This window comes from Nycticebus coucang, chromosome 11, assembly GCF_027406575.1.
Source record: "Nycticebus coucang isolate mNycCou1 chromosome 11, mNycCou1.pri, whole genome shotgun sequence".
Lineage (NCBI taxonomy): Eukaryota > Metazoa > Chordata > Mammalia > Primates > Lorisidae > Nycticebus > Nycticebus coucang.
In genome coordinates this window covers 88,937,108-88,956,780 of record NC_069790.1, presented here as the reverse complement: position 1 = coordinate 88,956,780, position 19,673 = coordinate 88,937,108, and the positions used below count along the sequence as shown (strand labels likewise).

Sequence of the window (19,673 nt, the reverse complement as noted above, 5' to 3'; positions counted from 1 at the left end):
GGCATCAGGCTAGCTCATGCTAGCTTCAAACTCCTGGGCTCAAGTGATTGTCCTGCCTCAGCCTCCCAAGTAGCTGAGACTGTACGCGTCTGCCACAATGCTCAGCTAATTTTTTAATTTTCCTTACAGACAGGGTCTTGTTCTTGCTCAGGCTGGTCTTAAACTCCTGTCTCAGGCCTCAAGCAATCCTCTTGCCTCAGCCTCCCGGAGTGCTAGGATTACAGGTGTGAGCCACTACACTAGACCAAAATAGCCACCTTTTAAAGAAAGATCATTGGCCAGGTGTGGTGACTTATACCTGTAATCCCAGCACTTTGGGAAGCTGAGGCAGGAGGATTCCTTGAGCTAGGAGTTCGAGACCAGCTTGAACAACAGTGAGACCCCCCCCCCATCTCTGATTATAAAAAAAAGAAAAGTACTTGGTGGATGCCTAGCTAATTGGAAGACTGAGGCAGGAGGATCACTTGAGCTCTGGAGGTGCTATGAGTTAGACTGATGCCATGGCACTCTGGCCTGGGCGATGAAGGAAAGAAGGGAAAGAGAGGGGGAGGAAGAAGGAAGGATCATTCTGTATAACATTTGAAACAAACTAAATATGAAAATAATTAGCTTATGTGTCCCAGGTATACAGAAATCTCTTCAAGGCGCTTGAGAATTGGATGGTAGCATAAAGAAAAGTGTAAACTATCATTCCTTTCATTTCTATAATTAGGAAAGGTTTTCAAAATCATTTTGTAAGCATCTATGAAAAGCTCTTGTCTTGGCCTAAAGGACCTTCAGGAACAGGGGCACCTGAGAAGAGGAGGGCCTGGTAAGTACCCACATTGGCAGGAGGAGGTGGGGCGGGGCAGTGGAGTGTGGCGTTCAGAACATTCCTGACAAGCGGGTACTACAGATCTGCAGTGTCCACGTTCAATGCACACATGTAGTAGCTTCTACCACATAGGGCTACTTAAGTTAATTAAAATCAAACAAAATTCACGTCCAGTTCCTCAGTCTCAGGAGTCATTTTCAAGCCCTCAGGCGCTGCAGGTGGCTAATACCTCCTGTACTGGATAATGCAAGCAGCATTCCCATTATTGCAGAAAGTTCTTTTGGACAGTCAGCACAGTCACTGATTGTGGTTTCTGATCTTCAAATAACTGGATTCATTTTTAACATGAAAAATTTGGCCAGGTGCTGTGGCTCCTGTCTGTAATCCCAGTATTCTGGGAGGCTGAGGCCAGAGGATTGCTTGTGACCAGGAGCTCAAGACCAGCCTGAACAATATAGCAAGACTTGCATCTATAAAAAAACAGAAAAATTAGCTGGGCATGGTGGCTTGTGCCTATAGTCCCAGCTACTTGGGAGGCTGAGGCAGAGGACTGCTTGAGCCCATGAGTTTGAAGTTGCAGGGAGCACTCCGAGCCTGGACAACGGAGTGAGACCCCGTCTCAAAAAAAAAAAAAGCATAGCTGTCTATGACAGGAGTCATTAGTATAGTATCTAGTGACTGAAAACATACAATATGACAAAAAGCTACAATAAACATCATGAAATCAAAATTCACTGAGGAGTGTACTGGCCAGCAGGGCAGCCACACAGATGTGGACACCAGCAGAGCGCGCGTGAGGCTGAGGGCTGAACGGGACGCACAGGGCTTTACAGACCTTGCCACCAGTCCCAGACACAGACCTCGGGGTAAGGCTCTGTTTCCCCTCCACGTTCACCCTAATCGCTGTGTCTGTGTACTTTTCATACACACCCTTATGTCAGTTTTCCATGTGTCTTTCTTCTCAGCGGAACCTCAAGAGCATAAAACCTGGTCATCTTCATCTTAATTTCTCCTCTTCTATCTCCTACAGATCCTTGAGGTAATATTAAAAAACAACAACAACAAAAAAAAACTGAATCAGATTGAAATCCTACTTCCCAAGAAGTTTCTCGAAATGAACACCCCTGGCCTAATCAGTGTCTCCAGAGCAACTCACCAAGGGAACTTAGCTCGGGCTTCCTCTTATCTATTTTATGGCAGAGCAGAAGAAGGTTATGCTTATAAGGGAGACTTAGCTTCCTTTATAGATCCAAACAAAATGTTGGCCCTAACCAAATGATGAGGGCTAATAACAACAATGTGTTATGTTTTTGGCCAGGCTTAAAATGGCTGGCAGGATCAGTTCTCAACATGTGCAACATTTAAATTAGAAAAGCATGGAACAACATTTCACATCTTACTTGTCAAGAGAAAAATAAATGAAAGAGGGCAGATCCCTATCCACAAGTATGCAGAAATCAATTAGAATAACTGCAGCTCACCAATCAGAGAACAGGCTCCGGCTGTCTATAATAATGCCTTGGTTTCTGTTAGCTGAGCCGGCATTCTGCACTATCTTGCTCACCATCCTGCCTCTACTTCCTTCCTAGAGTCTCAAATCACAATGTTCTTGAAATACAGTGATTCTAAAGGGTTCAGAAGTTTTTCAAAATCTTTGTGTTAGGATCTAGTTCCTTATGCCCAACACAGGAGCATATAAAGTCAGGTCATACAAAGAGGAGCAAAGGGCTGTGGTCTTTGGGTGTGAGTAGCACCTACCCATGGAGGAATCTGAGCAGAGGCCAGCTCACCTGCCAGGAAGGCTGCACAAGAGACTTGGCCCAGCACAGGCTATTCCAGGTAACTGCTAAAGTCTCTTTTGTTATGAAATTAAAACTTTATAATAATGTGATTGAAAATGATCCCAAAGTTATCCTTCACATAGACATTAATGCCAAAGAACTAATCTATATTCCCCCTTGGGGGGATTTTCAATACCAACAATAGCATAAGTCATATGAAAATCATTTGCATAAGTATGGAAATAAACAAAATGTGAAAGAACAGGTTAGTTAATTAAATTATAGCACATTTAGATGATGGCTATCAAGTTGCTCCCCCAAACCAGGTAGTACAAGAACATATCCTAGCATGGAAAATGTTCTCATGATACATTGTTAAATGAAAAAAACAATGTCCTATAACAATATATGCAGATTATTATTTTGATAACAAATATGTTTACACAACATTAAAAAAAACCTAAAAGGTCACCGAATGAATGTTCATGGTGCCTAAATATTTGATTTAACAGAGACTAATTTCTCTTGGGCTCTTTCTAAGTTTTCTGTAATAAGTATTTTAATTTCTCTCTATTATGTATGTATGTGTACATGTGTATGTGTATATGTAATACAAAACTATTTCTAAATGCATCAAAAACACAAAAAAGCAAACCACCCCCTAAAAAGGTGTGTTTTACATATCCACAATGCTTTGGTACAACTGGCTCTGATAAAGACCAGAAAAGACATTTTTAAAACATCAATTAAAAGTTCAGAGAATAAAACCAGTGGTACTTGGAAGTGGTACTTGGAAAAGAGGCTCAGTATTCTGAGTTTCAGTGTTATTTACTCGCTGGACTCAGGTAAGATACACAGCAGTATCTGCAAGCAACCAAGGCTCATTCAAAGCACGAGTGTGGTGGAGAGTGAGGCACACACCACTGGGGTTCCCTGCCTCACCTTCTCTTATCTGCCATATGCCACTTGCAACTACTTATTGGAATTCTGTCTCTACTATTTTGCTATAAGACCTTGGACATGTTATTTAATTTCTTTGAACCTCAGTTTGCTCATCTGTAAAATGGAATAGCTGCTGCTTTTAATTTTTGAAGATAATGTAAGTAAAGTATTACTTACACAGTGTATACACATAAGTGTTCATTGAATACTAGCTATTTTTGCTGACAACAGAAAAAAAATGAGATGTTCGTACTATGTAGAGGTAACTTGTGCCTAACGTGTGTGTGTCCCACAGAAAGTGAGTTTTATTTCTAGATAAAATACTTCAGCAATTTTATCACAGTAGCAGAAGAGTTGAAGATAAATGAATACCAAAGGCTATCATTTGACCAAAACGAGAGCGAGCACAAAGTAAAGCTGAAATGCTGAATTTACCCTGGAGTTCTATGCAAAGGTCCTCATCACAAGGTACCTTCTCCTACCTGGTACCCTTATCTATTCATCACTTACTTTGCTTCCTTCAAAATACATGTGCGCCCATGTTGTATCCCGAGTACAGATATGGGAGAAGCCACCGCTTACCCAAGGACGTGGCTACGGAAGGACCCAGACTTTACCTCCAGGGCATAGATATGAATCAGGCCAATTCCCTACCTCGATGATCCATATCTGTGCAGGAATACAGGAGGAAGAGAGATGAAGTAGGAGGGAGGGAGAGAAAGAGAGAGACAAGGTATGGACAAAGAAACAATGAATTCAACATGATGGGTACCTTTAGTGAGAGGTGCATACTTAGCACTAAGGAGCAAATGGGGAGCACTGTGTCTGAAAAGGCTTCACAGCTAAAGGAAATTATGTGTCAACCTTATTAAATAAACAAGAGTTTACATTGCAAAAATGGGGAGGGGGATTTCCAGAACAGCATCAAAGGGCAAAGCATAGCAAAAGCATCAAAGCAAACCAAAGCATCAAAGGGCATGATCTGTTTATGTGATGGAGTTTGAGTACTCACATAATGGCAACCCCAACACTGATTAAGCATTAACACATGCTAAGCATTATTTCACTTAATCTTTATACCTATCCTGTGAGGGAGCTAATAGTATGTGTATTTCACAGCTGAGAACAGGAAGTCTTTAGGAAGTTAATTGTCCAGGTTTGCCCAAGTTGCATGTAGCAGAGCCTGCATTGTTGCACCTTCCAAGGGAAGGACACAGGGAGAGCAAGCGGTAAAAGTCCTTCCAGGACATGCTCCCAATGCTGCGGAGAGATGAAACGGTAAAGTTTGAGAAAGGTGAAAGGATCTGGTGGCCTAGGTGTGAGTGACTTTGGTAGATCTAGGCGGACCTGACCTTGGTGGGAGTGGCCTTGATGGAGCAGCTGCAGTACTTTTTGTTAAGGAGAGACTTATTAGAAACTTTCTATTCCTGAGAAATGTGGCTAAAAACTGATTTCTGTTTATTTTCCTGTGGGTCATATTTCTACAATACATTCTCCCTACTCTAATCCAAAAAAGCTTTGGAACAAAATATGACTCAATTCAAAGAAATTTATATTGAAATAATATTTCTAAAATGTGCCATTGATATATAGTATCATAGACAGTCTGCTAGGGTATTTTGAATTTCTGCTTCCACGCTTCAAGCATTTTTAAATGCTAAACCCACTACACATTTTGTTTCCTAAATTGGATTAAAAAGCAATTTTATACTCTGTCAATCAGCTTTACCAAGATATAAAGGGAGGATTGCTCTAATGTTTGCATGAAATACAATTTCCATCACTATAACAACGTCCTGCAGATACTCCATTAGCATATACAATTACCGGGATGTTTTTCTCCACAAGCCTCTTGAAATCCCCATGAAATTAGAGTTTCTAGATTAACATTAGTTGAGCTTAAAAAAAAAAAAAGAAAAAAAGGTAAATTTTTAAAGGGAATGTGCTTCTGTCATAACATTCTTCGGCCTTTCCTCTCTCTTTTCTCATTACTTTCCACACTCCTAGACTTATAATTTAAAAACTAATATCTGTTAAGTGAGTCCTCACCTCACTATTCTATTGATAACACACACGCACAGGCTGCCCTGTGCTAGAATGAGTTTCAGGAGTGTGGCCTCAGGTGCCCTCTGCTGCCCCCTGTGGGCCCAGTGAGAAGAGCACACGGTTTAATAGCTTGGAATCTGGGGCAAACTTAAAATGAAAGCTACCCCCCAGTGATACGTGTGGATTTTTCTTGATTTTTATCCCTTAACAGCTCTACCCACAACACCCAGGCATCCCAAGGAGCTGGCACTGGCTCCCACGGCCCCTTCTAGCTGCTCAGAGAGGTGAGGCCTCCAGTTCTCTGGGTGGGACCTCCAACACTTGGTCTTTCTCATGGTGGTGGGTCATAGGCATCTGCTATTTTCTAAACCCTACGCAGAGGTGCCTTGTGGTTTCTGGGTGAGACTTCTCTTCCCAGTTTAAACTAGAGAAGTTCTACTTTTACTTGCTTATTTATTAAGCTTTCAAATAAAATTGCATTAGAAAGAGAAAAAGAAAATTGGCTTACAAGAAAACAAAAAGATTTTGTTTTCGCAGAAGTAAAAGCTAAGCTACTGTGGTGGTTTAAGCACAAATTGGCCACAGGGGCATTGTGCCTGGTGGTGAAGAGGACTGGAGACTTGGGGAGCCCTCCTTGAGGATTCTGACCAGGTCAGACTTTCCTATCAGCCAAGGCTCAATTTGGGGGACTACTGTGTCCAAGGTTTTCAGAGTACAGTGGGAGGTTTGGGTCTTCTGTACACAGACAGACTACTCCTTGTCTTTCCCTGGGGGTGAGTAGTGGAGGTCACTCCAACAGCCCCTGGGAATGAAACAAATAACTGCTTGTTTTTTATAGGCCGAAGAAGAAAAGCTTGAGAAAGAGTGAAAACTTAATAGAATCTGGAAACATATTGCTGGGGGAGAAAATGATGAGTTCAGTGTGTGTGTGTGTGTGTGTGTGTGTGTGTGTGTGTGTATGCATGTTTGTGTAAGGGAATGTGAAGGTAGCCCTATACCTTCTGCTTACTGAGAAAGGTAAATTTGAGTTACAGCATGGTGAAAAGGGGAATCCTGGGCCTCCATGGCTGGGGGGACACCCTGCCTTTGTAAAGAATGGATAATGAAAGTGGAAAAGGCATGGCTGGCTTATGCAGCAACATCATTCATGCCCAGAACTACCTTACAGGCCTATTCTACCTTAGAAGGTGGGAGAGGGACAAAGGGAGGAGGAGGGGAAGGGGCCTGAGTAGGATAAGTTTCACCCCAGACAGGAGTGCTGTGTGGGGCCAAGGACCTGGTGGAATGGGGTGGCAGACAGCAGGGACGGTTCTATGCTCAGAACAAGAATATAAGACATAGGTCAGAAATGGCAACTCTTAACCAGCCACAAAGACAGAACTTACCAACCAGCTATAAGCTGTAGAATCCCTGAAGACAACAGTTGCAGCCAGAACATGCTAGAGCCTCCCCTCAAATCTGAAGGCCTGGGGGACCCTGAGGGTACTCAAGGTGAGAGGCATTGTGGTGCCACTGTTACACTCTCTGGTTGGCCTTCTTCAGGCTAGGGTGGCCCAAGAAGTACCTGCTAATGCATGTTTCTAGGCAGCCTCTATTTCCACCTAGCCTGCAAGCACAGAAACAGAGTGGAAAACTAAAGGGAACAGGTGATGAGGGGGCCAACACGTATTCAGCATGTACTGGATGAGTTATACAACGTGATTGCATTTACTTGTCATCAGCCCTATGAAGCCATTACTTTTAATCCCCATTTTATCAAAAAGGGGATAGGCAGGAAGCTAATTAACTCTCCCCTCCCATACTTCCTTCTGGTCCAATGGGCAGGAAGTAGTGAGAGTCATTGTTCTGAACACATTTTTTTTTTTTATACTGAACACTTTTGGACCCTTCCAGTGAGAATTCACAGCTCTGTCTACCTTTAGACCCCCTGCTCTGTCATTATAGTTAAGGTATTATCCCAGTAATGACAGGAATTCTATATAACAGGGTCTGACAACTCAGAGAAGAAAAAATATAAATGGCTAATAGCATTTTACCTTATTAGTAAAGAAACAGAGATTAAAAGAACCAAATTGCATCTGTACTTGATACAATCATAAATGTTTATTGTTTTCCTTCTCTTTTCTTTCTTCTTTTTCTAAATAAATGCTCAGTGACAGTAAAGGTCTGATGGAGGTGAAGAAGTCACCTGCTGATGTGAGTGCAAACTGCTACATTTTTTTTGATAAACAGTTTGGCAACAAATACAAAGAACCTCAAAGTGCTTCCACACGTGACTCCGTAATTCTCCTTCTGTAAATCTACCCTAAGGAAATAATCATAATGACTAAGAAATATTTATGCCCAAATAGGTTCATGACAGAAGTTGACCTATACTGTCAGCCTGATATCTACAATGAAGACTCAAGAAGTGGATCATTCTCTTCAACAAAAGGTGGTGGGCAAACTGAGTGTCCACATCTAAAAGAATGTAACTGGACCCTTCTTGTATACCATCCATGGAAATCAACTCAAATGCATTAGAGACTTAAATATAACACCTGAAACTATAAAACTCTTAGAGGAAAAGCTTCATGATACTGGTTTGGGGAATGACTTCTTGGATATGACACCAAAGCACAAGCAACAAAAGTAAACAGACAAGCAGGCCTACATCAAACTGAAAAACCTCCATATAGCGAAACAGCTAACAGAGTGAAAAGGCAAGCTGTGGAAGAGGAGAAAATGTCTGCGAATCACATATCTGATAAAGGGCTAACATGGACAATACACACATATAAGGAACTCTTACAACTGAATAGCAAAAATAGCCCCAAATGGTCATAGGCCATACACTGACATTTCTTCATAGTAGATACACAAATGGCCAACTGGTATATGAAAATATGCTTAACTCACTAATAATCACATAAATGCAAATAAAAACCACAAACAATTTTACCTTACATTTATTAGGATGGCCACCAATAAGAAAACAAGAGATGTTGGCAAGTTTGTGGAAAACTTGGAACCTTGCGCACTTTGGGTGGAAATGTAAAATAATGCAGCCACTAAGGAAAACAGTATGGAAGTTTCTTAAAACAAATCCAAAATAGAATTTTCATCATATGATCTAGCAATCCCACTCCTGGGTCTCCATTTGAAAGAAGTGAAAACAGGATCTTGAAGAGATATTTGCACTGCCATTTCACTGCAGCATTACTTACAATAGCCAAGAGGAAGAAACAACCTTTGCGTCCATGGATGGATAAATGGATAAAGAAAATGTGATATATAATACACTGGAATATTACTTGGCCTTAAAAAAGAAGGAAATTCTCTCATACGCTGCAACCTGGGCAAATCTTGAAGACACTATGCTAAGTGAAGTAAGCCAGTCACAGAACAATAAATACTGCATGATTCCACTTATATGAGGTACCTAAGTAGTCAGACTCATAGAATCAGAGTAGAATGGTGGTTGCTACAGACTAGAAAGAGTGGGAAGTAGGGAGGAAGAAACAGAGTTTCAATCATGCAAGATGAAAAGCTCTAGAGATCTGCTATACAACAATGTGCATATAGTCAACAATAATGTAAGGGGATAGATCTCAAGTTATGAGGTTTTTACTACATACACACAAAAAAGAAGTATCCAGTTACACAGATTGTCTTAATGGGAGTTGAAGGGACACGGACAAAAGACTTGAACTTTAATGTTAAGTTAGAGGATAACCCTTCTAAGAGTTTAAGAGTTTAAGAACTCTGAAAATCTGATGATACTCCCCAAGAAACAATTAATATACCTCTAATACTCAACCATAAAGTCCAAGTTAAGATATCTATGATAATTTTTTAAAATATTAAAGTATAAGTATTAAAAATGCATGGGAAAAAGGGCCAGAAGAAAATAGTCTTAAATATAACTAGATAATAATATTATGATTTCTTTACATTTTAATATTAAAATGAATTTGTTTTTATAATCGCACTACAGAAGAACAAGCATATTTAATACTGCCTATAACAGACAAATAATTTAGCCTCTCTTTTTGAAACTTTTTTGAAAACGAACGTTTATATTTGGCACCCTGAAAGAGTTAATGTAACATCCTTCAAAATGAAAACATGTCTCCTTCCAGAGATAGGCTTGCAGTGTAGAGGAGGCGCACTAACGGCATAGTTAGTTCAGGTCTGTGTATTTAACGTAAACTGGGAAATTGCTGAGAAAGAGCAAGGTGAGTAGGGGATCACAGTTGCAGGAAAAAGGGCACAAATCCAATAAACTAGAGGAATGTAGAGATGAAGGTATACAACCAGGATGAAAGTAGTTCTTCATTTGTCCAGCATCATGAGTGAAATTTTCTTTTAAAAATAGAAAATACTTTAAATGCAAAGCTTCTATTTTAATCCCATTAAATGGAAAAGCATCCCCTAATGGACTTCTCTGCCTTCTTGAACTGTGTGTTTGATTCTTGAAAATCACCATCTTCATTAATACCTCCAATTATCCTCAAAAAGGGGTAAATGGCAAGTTCATAATCAATGCACTCTAGTGAGAAACCAGAGAGGCGAGGGACTAGTCTGATGAGGAGGAACAGGCTTCCTGGTGGTGACTATTAGTCCTGCTGGGGTGAAGGATGAGTAGGATTAGAAGCAAAGAGGGAAAGGGAGGAAGATGTTTCTGGAATGATGCACAGATTGTCAGAAGGAGATGGAAAAAATGAAAAACAAGTTTGGTCAGACTAGGAAGAGTCTTTAAGAATCTACCAAGGAATTTATACCCCCTTCTGTGGGAGGTGGGGACACAGATGCTAGCAGTTAGCATCGTTCTGACTACTCAAGGAGCTCTCCTGCAGAATACAGATCAGTGTCTTTTCACTGCTTCTGTTTATTCCTAGTTCTATGGTGAGGTCAGGAGCAACTCTTACTCCCTAACTCCTCATGTTTGCAGGTGAAGAAAGTTCCTAAGAGTAAGCCTCCCAGGGGAAATAACTAATACTCATCATTGGATGGTGAAGTAGCACCTATGTACCTTTGTTTAATGGGATACCAGATAAAGGTAAGATGGAAATTTACGGAAGACGGTTCTCAGCTATTATACTTGGTATTTTTTTTCCTCTCTCTGAGCAGACTATCATTAATTGGGTAAAATAGGATTAGATACTGAAAATTCCTGCTGTGTTACACTGACAACTTCCTGTGATAGAGAAAAAGAACTCTTGGGCATGTTTCGGATATGATTATATCTTGAAGAAATCTGAATTGTTAAGAAACTAAATGCCTTGGGAAGCAATGTGCCTGCCATCATGGAAGGGTTCAAGCCTCAGCTGGTCTGCCCCCTAGTGGCATCTGGGAGGCAGTGGAGGGCAGTATTTAAGAGTAGTTAACAGAATGGGTTCCAAGAGTATCCACCCTGCCGTCCATGGGCTGCATGCTGATCATTTAAGGACTGTTTTCCTATCTGTAGTGTCTGATAATACAGAAAGTCCACATGGACTTTTTTTCTTTATTTGCTCATCAGCTTTCATTAGTGTTTGTATATTTAATGTGTGGTCCAAGGCAATTCTTATTCTTCCAGTTTATGGCAGAGAAGAAAAAAGGTTAGCTCTCCTATTATTTATTTTTTATTTTTTGCAGTTTTTGGCCGGGACTGGGTTTGAACCCTCCATCTCCGGCATATGGGGCCAGCGCCCTACTCTTTTGAGCCACAGGCGCCGCCCCCTGTTATTTATCATTTGTATGATCATAAGCACATTACTTAACCTCTCCAAGCTTTCAGTACGCTCATCTGGGTAACGGGGATAATATAATACACCTCACAGTGTTGTGGTGATGAACAAAGGAGAGGGTATATGTAGTTTAGTAAGCACTGTGCTTGGCATATAAACATTCAAAAGAAACCAATAATAAAAATAATGGTCATAATATCACTACGAGGAGAGAGTCAAGCTTAGAATGGGAGGGTAACCTTGACAGTATTTAAGACCCCTTCTTACACAAAAAGTCTAAAAGTTTATAACCATTATTGATGTTTCATATTCTGCAAAGCATCACCAATTTGTGTTTGTGCAGGCCAATAAACAGCAGGTATGTGTAAAAGATGTTTAGCACACGCTACAGATAGTATACAGTTATCAGAGGTTTGTGGCTAATTCTGAACAGGTGGGGCCAGTGACTCACAGGGTCCTTTCTCCATGGAAATGTCAACAGAGAAGAGGACGAGGAGAGAGATGCCCCCTCAGCAGAATCACCAACGAAGCAAAACAAAGGAGAGGGTTTACCTAGGTACTGACCCTACCTTCTCTCAGGTTCGTGATTAGAAAGAACACAATCAAATATTCTGAATGGTTCACTTTTAGAATGTTATTTATTCTGTAGTGCTAGTTTACTGCATCAACTTTTTCCATGGCTGCCTTAAACATTTTCTTAGGGCTTGCAATATTCTTCTAAAGGCTAAATTAACCATTTCACACCATTATCAAACAAAATATCTAACCAACAAATACTGGACTGATTTTCTGTCTTGTGCTCCAGGGTTATCAAGCTCTAGTTACAACAACTGGAAATGTTACCATGTGATTCCTAGACATGAGGAGCTCCCCAGCAAATCAAATGTCAATAATACTTTTAATAACTTACAAATATGTGGTGTTCAAGTGATTTCAAAGAACTTCAAATGTACTATCTCAAAAGAACTTCAAATGTACTATCTCAAAAGAACTTCAAATGTACTATCTCATTTGATTATCACAGAAGATAGACAGGACGTATATTTTTACTTAAAGATGAGGGGGAAAATTTGAGTTCAGAAGTGTTAAGCCCAAGGTCCTGTGGCTGATACATGACAGAGCCAGAAGAACTTGGAACATATGTTTTATGCCTCAGAATCCAGGACGCTGTTGTTCAACACCACTTGTAAAAGAGCTGTATTTATGTTCAGAGAATAGCTCTGTAGTTAGAGAATGGCATTCAATAAATACTGATGAATGACCTCAGTTTACTGTAGTTCAGGATAAATATTGTCATGATTAATTTTAAAATTTAATCAAAGTTGAATAAACATTTTTAGCTTAGGCAAAAAAATTATATGAGGAGAAATAATAATAGTACCATATATACAATACATAGTCTACAGATACAACAGCAGTCATTACCCACAAGAACATAAATGCATCCTTATTCAAATGTGGCACTGAGCAGCACCCTTTAATTTCCTGTTAAGTGAAAAGGTAAACTTGACTTGAGGAAAGCCCCAGGAATAATATTATGTCACTTACCTCTGTTACTCTGGATATCAACAAAATAAAGTAGGTAAGTCCATAAGTCATTTCACAGACACACACACACACACACCCATCCTTTTGTTAGAGTACTACAATGCCACAAGTGAAACAGCCTTCCTTTGTCATTTCCCACCAATAAGTCTTCATCTGATACTTTGCCAAGGAAGTTAACGCCTTGTAATACCTGATGTGAACTGCAGGAAGTTTCTTAGAGTTCAAAGTGTGCTTAATAGTGAGATTGGATGTGGCCTTCAGGGGTGTGCCTATCACACAGCAGGGACTCAAGTCATAACTTTGCATTCGTCTCCTAAATTAAAGATTATAGAAATCTCCTATTCCCTGATTTGATTCCCTTAAAATCAACTTCAGAAAAAACATATGGGAAATACTGGGTATTTATAAACTGGTCAATCATGTGGTTACAACTAAGACAAATATTTTCTACTCTATATACCTATTAAAATGACACAAATCAAAATACTTCATACTTTGAGGTTTTCTCTATTATTTTCTTGCCAGGACTGATTACCTATCATGTATTTAAAGAGACCTGGAATGTCACATTAGTTGGTATTTTTTTTATCAGTTTTATTCACAACAAAGTTTACCAAGTTTGGTCTACATAAAACCATAACTGGTATGAAATTCCTGTCCAATGTATCCACACTCTTGGGATCTCCACATTTTGCCAATTTCAGACTTCCTCACATGGCCTGCCTAAGCAAGATCTATCCATTTACCCTTATTATGTGAAATCTGAAAATCATCCCCAAAGCCTCTTGAGTGTAGCTTTTGCTTAAAATGAGGCTAAAACCATAGATTATGCAGGGCTGCAACATTTGTTGGTTGCAATTCATTTTTTCGTAACGGAGCATGTTCAAGAAATGACATTGTGGTCAGTGAAGGCTTTAGCCACTATGATAAGACTCACTTTTGGCACATGAGGATTGAATTCTACAGCTCTGTGAATGGCCTCTACAGCATTCATCTCCGCTGTGCTCAGCCCCCGCCGAGATGCAGCCTCAGGAGAGAATCTGGAAAGCAGAAAGACAAACACCATCCACAGTTGGGACCACTGCTGGGGCGTCAACCTGAAAAGGCATCTACACGTCAAGGGCCCATCAAACCACAGTGAGCCAGGGGCACAAGCTCTCCAAACTCCCACCATGTGGGACCTCTGAGTGACCCCTCAGACCAAGGCCAACAAGAACCCCAGCAGAAGCAGAAAGCGTGCTTGCATCTAATCGCGGCGGGAATTACATTCAGCTGTCAATCTCTCTGTCTAAATAGCTAATCTAAATTTTCTACGAGGTACCTGCTTAGGTGGGAGGAAGGGGTAGGACTGACAAGGGCAGACAGTGTAGGAAAAAGAGAAAACTAGGTTACAGAAGAGCGCACTTGGTTAAAAACAGACCTGGGGAGAATTTTAAAGGAGGCTCCCACCCGATGTCAGTGCTGAGATGGAGGGTTAAGACATGGCAGCTTCAGCAGCAGGCGAGCCTGCCTGGGGCTGTTCCGGCAGGGGGGTGTGCAGGCCCCAACTGCGGGCAAGACACCTGCCCAAGGGAATGAAAAAAACCAGACCATGCAATCTCTTTCTCACCTCACACCCAGGGCTAACTCCAGAGCTGTGCTTGGCAGGCAGACACCACAGGGGAAGCTGTGACAACCCTGGCCCTGCCCTCCCAAGCTGGAGTCGCTGTGTAGGGAGAAAAGATGTTGCAGTAGGTACTGGCGATCTACAGGATAAAAAAAGAATGAAAGAAAATTACTTCGGTCTTGAAGTGCACACACACTAAACAGCAAACCTGTCTGACACAGCAGAGACTGTTTTCCTGTTCTCTGCTTTTTGATGCTACAGAGGGACTGTATCGGGGAAGTGTCAATGTTCAGGAAGTCAAAAACAGTTAAGCCAACCGTATGCTCTTTCACTTGCCAGGCATCCTGGGATGCTATGAAAATTCTATGTGCCATAGTCACCTGCCTGAATCAAATGGGCAAATGTCCCATTGAAAGGGCAACTCAAAGTAAACACACCCTTGGTGGGAAGCTGATCTGGGATCTGTGAGACATGGAGAATGTGAGGCGACCATCTCCTCTGCCACATTCCATGTCTGTGTGACTACTTCCCAGTTGTGGACTGCTGACAGAAGAGGACTGTGCAAAAAATGAATAAAATGATGGCATTTTGTGTAAGTCCTAAGCAGGCCTTTTGGTATCCACTGTCTGACAAAAAAAAGGAAAGTCACCTCAGAGGCATGAAATTTCACATAAATCCCTCTTTAGGAACCCATTCACCCTTACAATACCTGGGGATATATCTTCCCTCCTAGTAGTGAAAGAAAAGATCAGCAGGTTTTGGAAGATGCATGCTTATAAGCAGGGGTTTCATAGACTAAGAGAAACTTCCAGAGAAGCCCTCAGAGGCAACACATCTCTGTAAGTACAGTCAGGCATTCAGAAACACACAAGTTTCTATTCACTTACTTGTCAGAGACAGCTCTCGCTTTGAGCAAGGCAGCTGTGTAGCATATGGTTGCCGACTTTGGTAAGCTTATATCTGCAAACAAAAAACAAAGTAGGGACTCTTGTAAGTCTGCAGTAACAAAGAGCAATAATTTCCAAAACACTCACATTTTAATCATCTAAGTCCAAGAAAGCACAAATTAAAAATATGTTAACACATTACATTTCACAAGAGCTTCAGCTATTCCTTAGGGTATCAAGGTGATATGTAGAACTAAGGGTAATTTGTGTTTTTGCACATATTTTTTTTTTAATCCACCCAGCTGCCTCTTCAGCAATTGTCTTCTATGTCTCTTTAAAATATGAATTTTCATGTGCTGAGTCTATTTAAACAGAGTATAGCTCTAAATACATAAATTTAGATATTACATGGGTGCCCTTCACATGATAGGCTAACTGGACCGCTTGGTCACTTATAAAAACTTCTCAGCAGGCATTATGAAATGCTACTGGGAGGAACAAAATACCTAATTTTTTTAAAAGCCCACATGGTTAATAAATAATTCTTCAGTGGTAAGATTGAAACTAGAGTTCCTTTGTGTTAACTTTCCAGACGTTCTCATTCAGTTGTTAGTAGTGCTTATTAAAAATGCTCCCTGTTAGTAGATGCTCATTCTAATTCCTATCTTTTTCTGCTAGTAAGTCATTTTAGTCTCACTGTTTAACAAAAATAAAAAGTAGCAAAATATTTCAGCATCACTTGTTCATATAGACATTTTCAATGTTTTTATTTTAATTCTGTGAAAACATTACATCTATTTGGTAATGGCAATTTGGCTCTAAGGAGGGATGAATCACTCTGAAGAAACTGATACTAAAAATTTCCCTTCACATAGAGTATCTTGTTGAAATAGTTTCTGGTTTACAAGTTTCATTCTTTAAAAGGATGCTTATTCTTCTGCAAAGGACTTTGGCAATGTAAATGGAAAGCCTTTATAGTTTACCTATCTAGAAATTCCACTCCTAAAACTTTATCCCAAGGAGATAATTCTGAATATGAACAAAAATTGTTCATCATGAGATTGTTTCTAAAGAAGGAAAACTGGAAATTAGCCCATTGTCCAACCACAGGAGATTGGTTCATTGACTGGACATTCACAGGGTGCAATTCCAAGTAGTCATTAAATAACATGATGGAAGTGAATGATCTGGGGGCAATGTAGTATGCAGACATCAATAAGTAAAATAAAATTTTAAAAAGTATGATTTAATATTCATTTTTAGAATCATTTATATACACAAAGATAAAAAGATTGGGATAATACAGTGCAAGTACAGGAAGATGCCCCTCCCTCCTTATCTGAAGCTTCAGTTATCCATAGTCAATCGTGGTTGGAAAATATTAAATGGAAAATCCCAGAGATACTTTACAAATATTAAATGGCATGCTATTCTGAGTATTGTGGCATGACGTGAATCATGCCTGGGATGTGACGCCTGCTTTTGTCCAGCATCTCCATGCTGTAGACACCACCCGCCCAACCGTCACTCTATAGCCATCCTGGGTATCAGACTCCCGTGGTATTGCAGTGCTGTGTTCAAGTCACTCGTATTTTACTTCACAACGGCCTCAGAGTTCAAGAACAGAGATGCTGGCAATTCCGATATACCAATGAGAAGCCGTAAAGTGCTTCATTTAAATGAAAAGGTGAAAGTTCTTGACTCAATAAGAAGGAAAAAATCGTATACCAACGTTGCTAAGATCTACCTGTAAGAATGAATCTACTCAAGATATTGTGAACAAAGGAAAAGAAATCTGTGCTAGTTTTGCTGCTGCACATCAAACTGCGAAGGTTATGGCCACAGTGGGTATGATAAGTGGAACGAGAAGGCACACATCCACAGAATTTTTTTAAGTTCATAGGATTCCGTACGACCCGTGGTTTCAGATATCTGCTGCAGGGGGTCGGGGTGGGGCGCCGCTGACGATATGAGGGAATAAAGCATCAAAAGTGTTTGCTTCGGGTGGCAGGATTCTAGGCATTTTTTTTTCATGCTGTTTAACTGTTTTTCCAAAGCTTCTTATGATATACTTGTAACTGAATTTTTAAAAGATAACAAAGATGCTAGAAGGAAGAATTCTGTTGCATAAATTGAAGCAAGTTCACGGGCAAATAACAAACACAGACAGCACAGGCAAAGGTAGAACTGGTCATATGAAGTGCGGTCAGCCTGCGGATCTATTAGAGACTCACATACCCTTGTGAATGTTGGTGTGTTCCATTTGCAGAGTGCCTGCTACAGGACAGTCACCTCGTTAACCATATTTTAATCTAATAACTGTCTAACATCTAAAGAGGAGGCAGGAGCTGGTGCTCTGGCTCACTGTGAAGAAAAGCCAAATCTCACTACCCAGAGGAGAAAGCAAGTGATTATAGGTTGCTTGCCCCGCGAGCACTACTTTGTTCATTTCCCCAAAGATGGAGGCTTGGTTATTGTGGCCTATTATAATTTTTAAACTTAATAGTTTGACATAATTATAGGCTTAGAGACTTACAGGAATTTGTAAAAACAGTACATACAGTCCTGTGTGAATTTCCCCAGTAGCAACATTTTATATAATTGTAGCATTAAAACAAAAAGCAAGAAATGGATTTTACTTCAGTACCATTAGCTACAGACCTTGTTCATTTTTTTGCCATTTTTACATGTATTCAAGTATGCATGTCTATGCCATTTATCCTATATTCAAGTTCATGGACCACCACAACCATGAAGATACAGAACTTTTCCGTTATTGCTGAAGAACTCCCTCGTCTCCCTCCTTTACACCTGCACCCTCCCTGGCCTTCCTCACACATGTCTCCTGGTGACCAATAATCTGTTCTCTATAGTTTTGTCCACCTACTATGATTTCATGCTTTGATCACTAAGGAAACAGATAAAATGCTAAGATAAACTGGCTACCAGTAGTGATGGAAATGACAGTATCAGAAGTTTTGAGCAGAGAATAACAACAAATCATCTACTTTCCAATATTGCCTGTATTTTGTTCAGAAATTTTATTTTGAGGAAGTGACTCAAAATTGTCTTAAGTTAGTCTGGTTTTGTACGAACAGATTTTTGACTCTGCAATGCCTTTCTGTCTTTTGTAAGCTACCATTATTACCAGAAAATCCTCGTAAGAATTAGAATCCAAGGAGGAAACAAAAGGAAAGGAAATAATGAGACCTCACATAATTCCATTACTCACTGCAGAAACAAGGAATGTTAAATAAATGTTTTCCACTTAAGCAAGCTGAACTGCTGGCATTAATTTAATTTTTCTTCCACTTCTCTGCCACCTTGTGTTTCATACAAATCTTTTTCCGAGAGATGTTTCCCCAACCATGCTAGGCATGTGAAATCCAACTGTCATGAAAGTCGTTCATTAAGAGCTATAATCCTGAACTTTGTAAAAATGGGATCAGGGTATGTCCTGTTTTGTGTTTGGCTTCTTCCACGCACCATGTTGGTTGCGAGATCGTCTTTGTGTAGCACCTATCAGTCCTTCATTATTTTTCATTGCTGAGTAGACTATCACGGTGTGGCCGCATCATATGCTTATATATTCTCCTAATAATGGATATGTGGATTGTCTGCTCTCTTTGGGCTATGATGGATAAAGCTCCTGTGACCATCCTATGTAATCTTTTTTAAAGAAACCAAATCTCATATCTCATTTCTCTTGGATATGCAACTGGAAATAGAATTGCTGGAGCAGAAGGTAGAGATGTTTATTTAATTTCATTGAAAACTGCTAAACAGTCCTCCAAAGTGGCTGAGTGAAGTTTGCAAACCTAATATATGGTGATAGAGGTCAGGAAAGTGGTTACTTTCGGGCTGGAGGGCAGTTACTGGCTGGAAGGGGGCAGGAGGAAACCTTCCGAGATGATGTAATGTGCTGTATTTCATCTGGGTGGTAGTTACTTAGATGTATAACTAGTGAAAAATCATCCCTCTCTACACTTAAGATTTGTGCATGTTACTATATATGACACATACCTCGATAAAAAATATTTTTTAAATAACCTATAATTCTTTGGTCTTCGGAAGCTGTCTTCCCTTAACAATCTGACCTCTTCATAGTATTTTAATTGCCTTTTTATCATTTTGTCCCACTTTATTCTCTTTAGGAATCCTTATTGAAAAACCACTTACACCTTCCATAATAAAACATAATCTGACTATTTTTCAAGTAAGTCTTTCAAACCTTATGATGGTCAAAATATTTCCTTTATATCAATCTTTTCCAGGATAAATATCGTGAGTTCCTCAAAATGACAGTCTTCAGAACTTCTCAACCCTTTTTGTTACTGA

The 19,673-nt window shown here is 40.1% G+C and overlaps 1 protein-coding gene across 7 annotated transcripts in view; it reads right to left on the bottom strand.

The window, feature by feature from the left end:
* The window catches only part of ST7 (suppression of tumorigenicity 7), a 313,492-nt gene that overhangs the window by 22,827 nt on the left and 270,992 nt on the right, over positions 1–19,673 (bottom strand). For all 7 annotated transcript variants that reach the window (XM_053608647.1, XM_053608652.1, XM_053608648.1 and 4 more), the window contains 2 exons: positions 15,336–15,408; positions 13,780–13,882 (listed from right to left, as the gene is read on the bottom strand). In XM_053608647.1, coding sequence (XP_053464622.1) covers positions 13,780–13,882; positions 15,336–15,408 — 176 coding nt within the window. The remainder of the gene's footprint in view (positions 1–13,779; positions 13,883–15,335; positions 15,409–19,673) is intronic.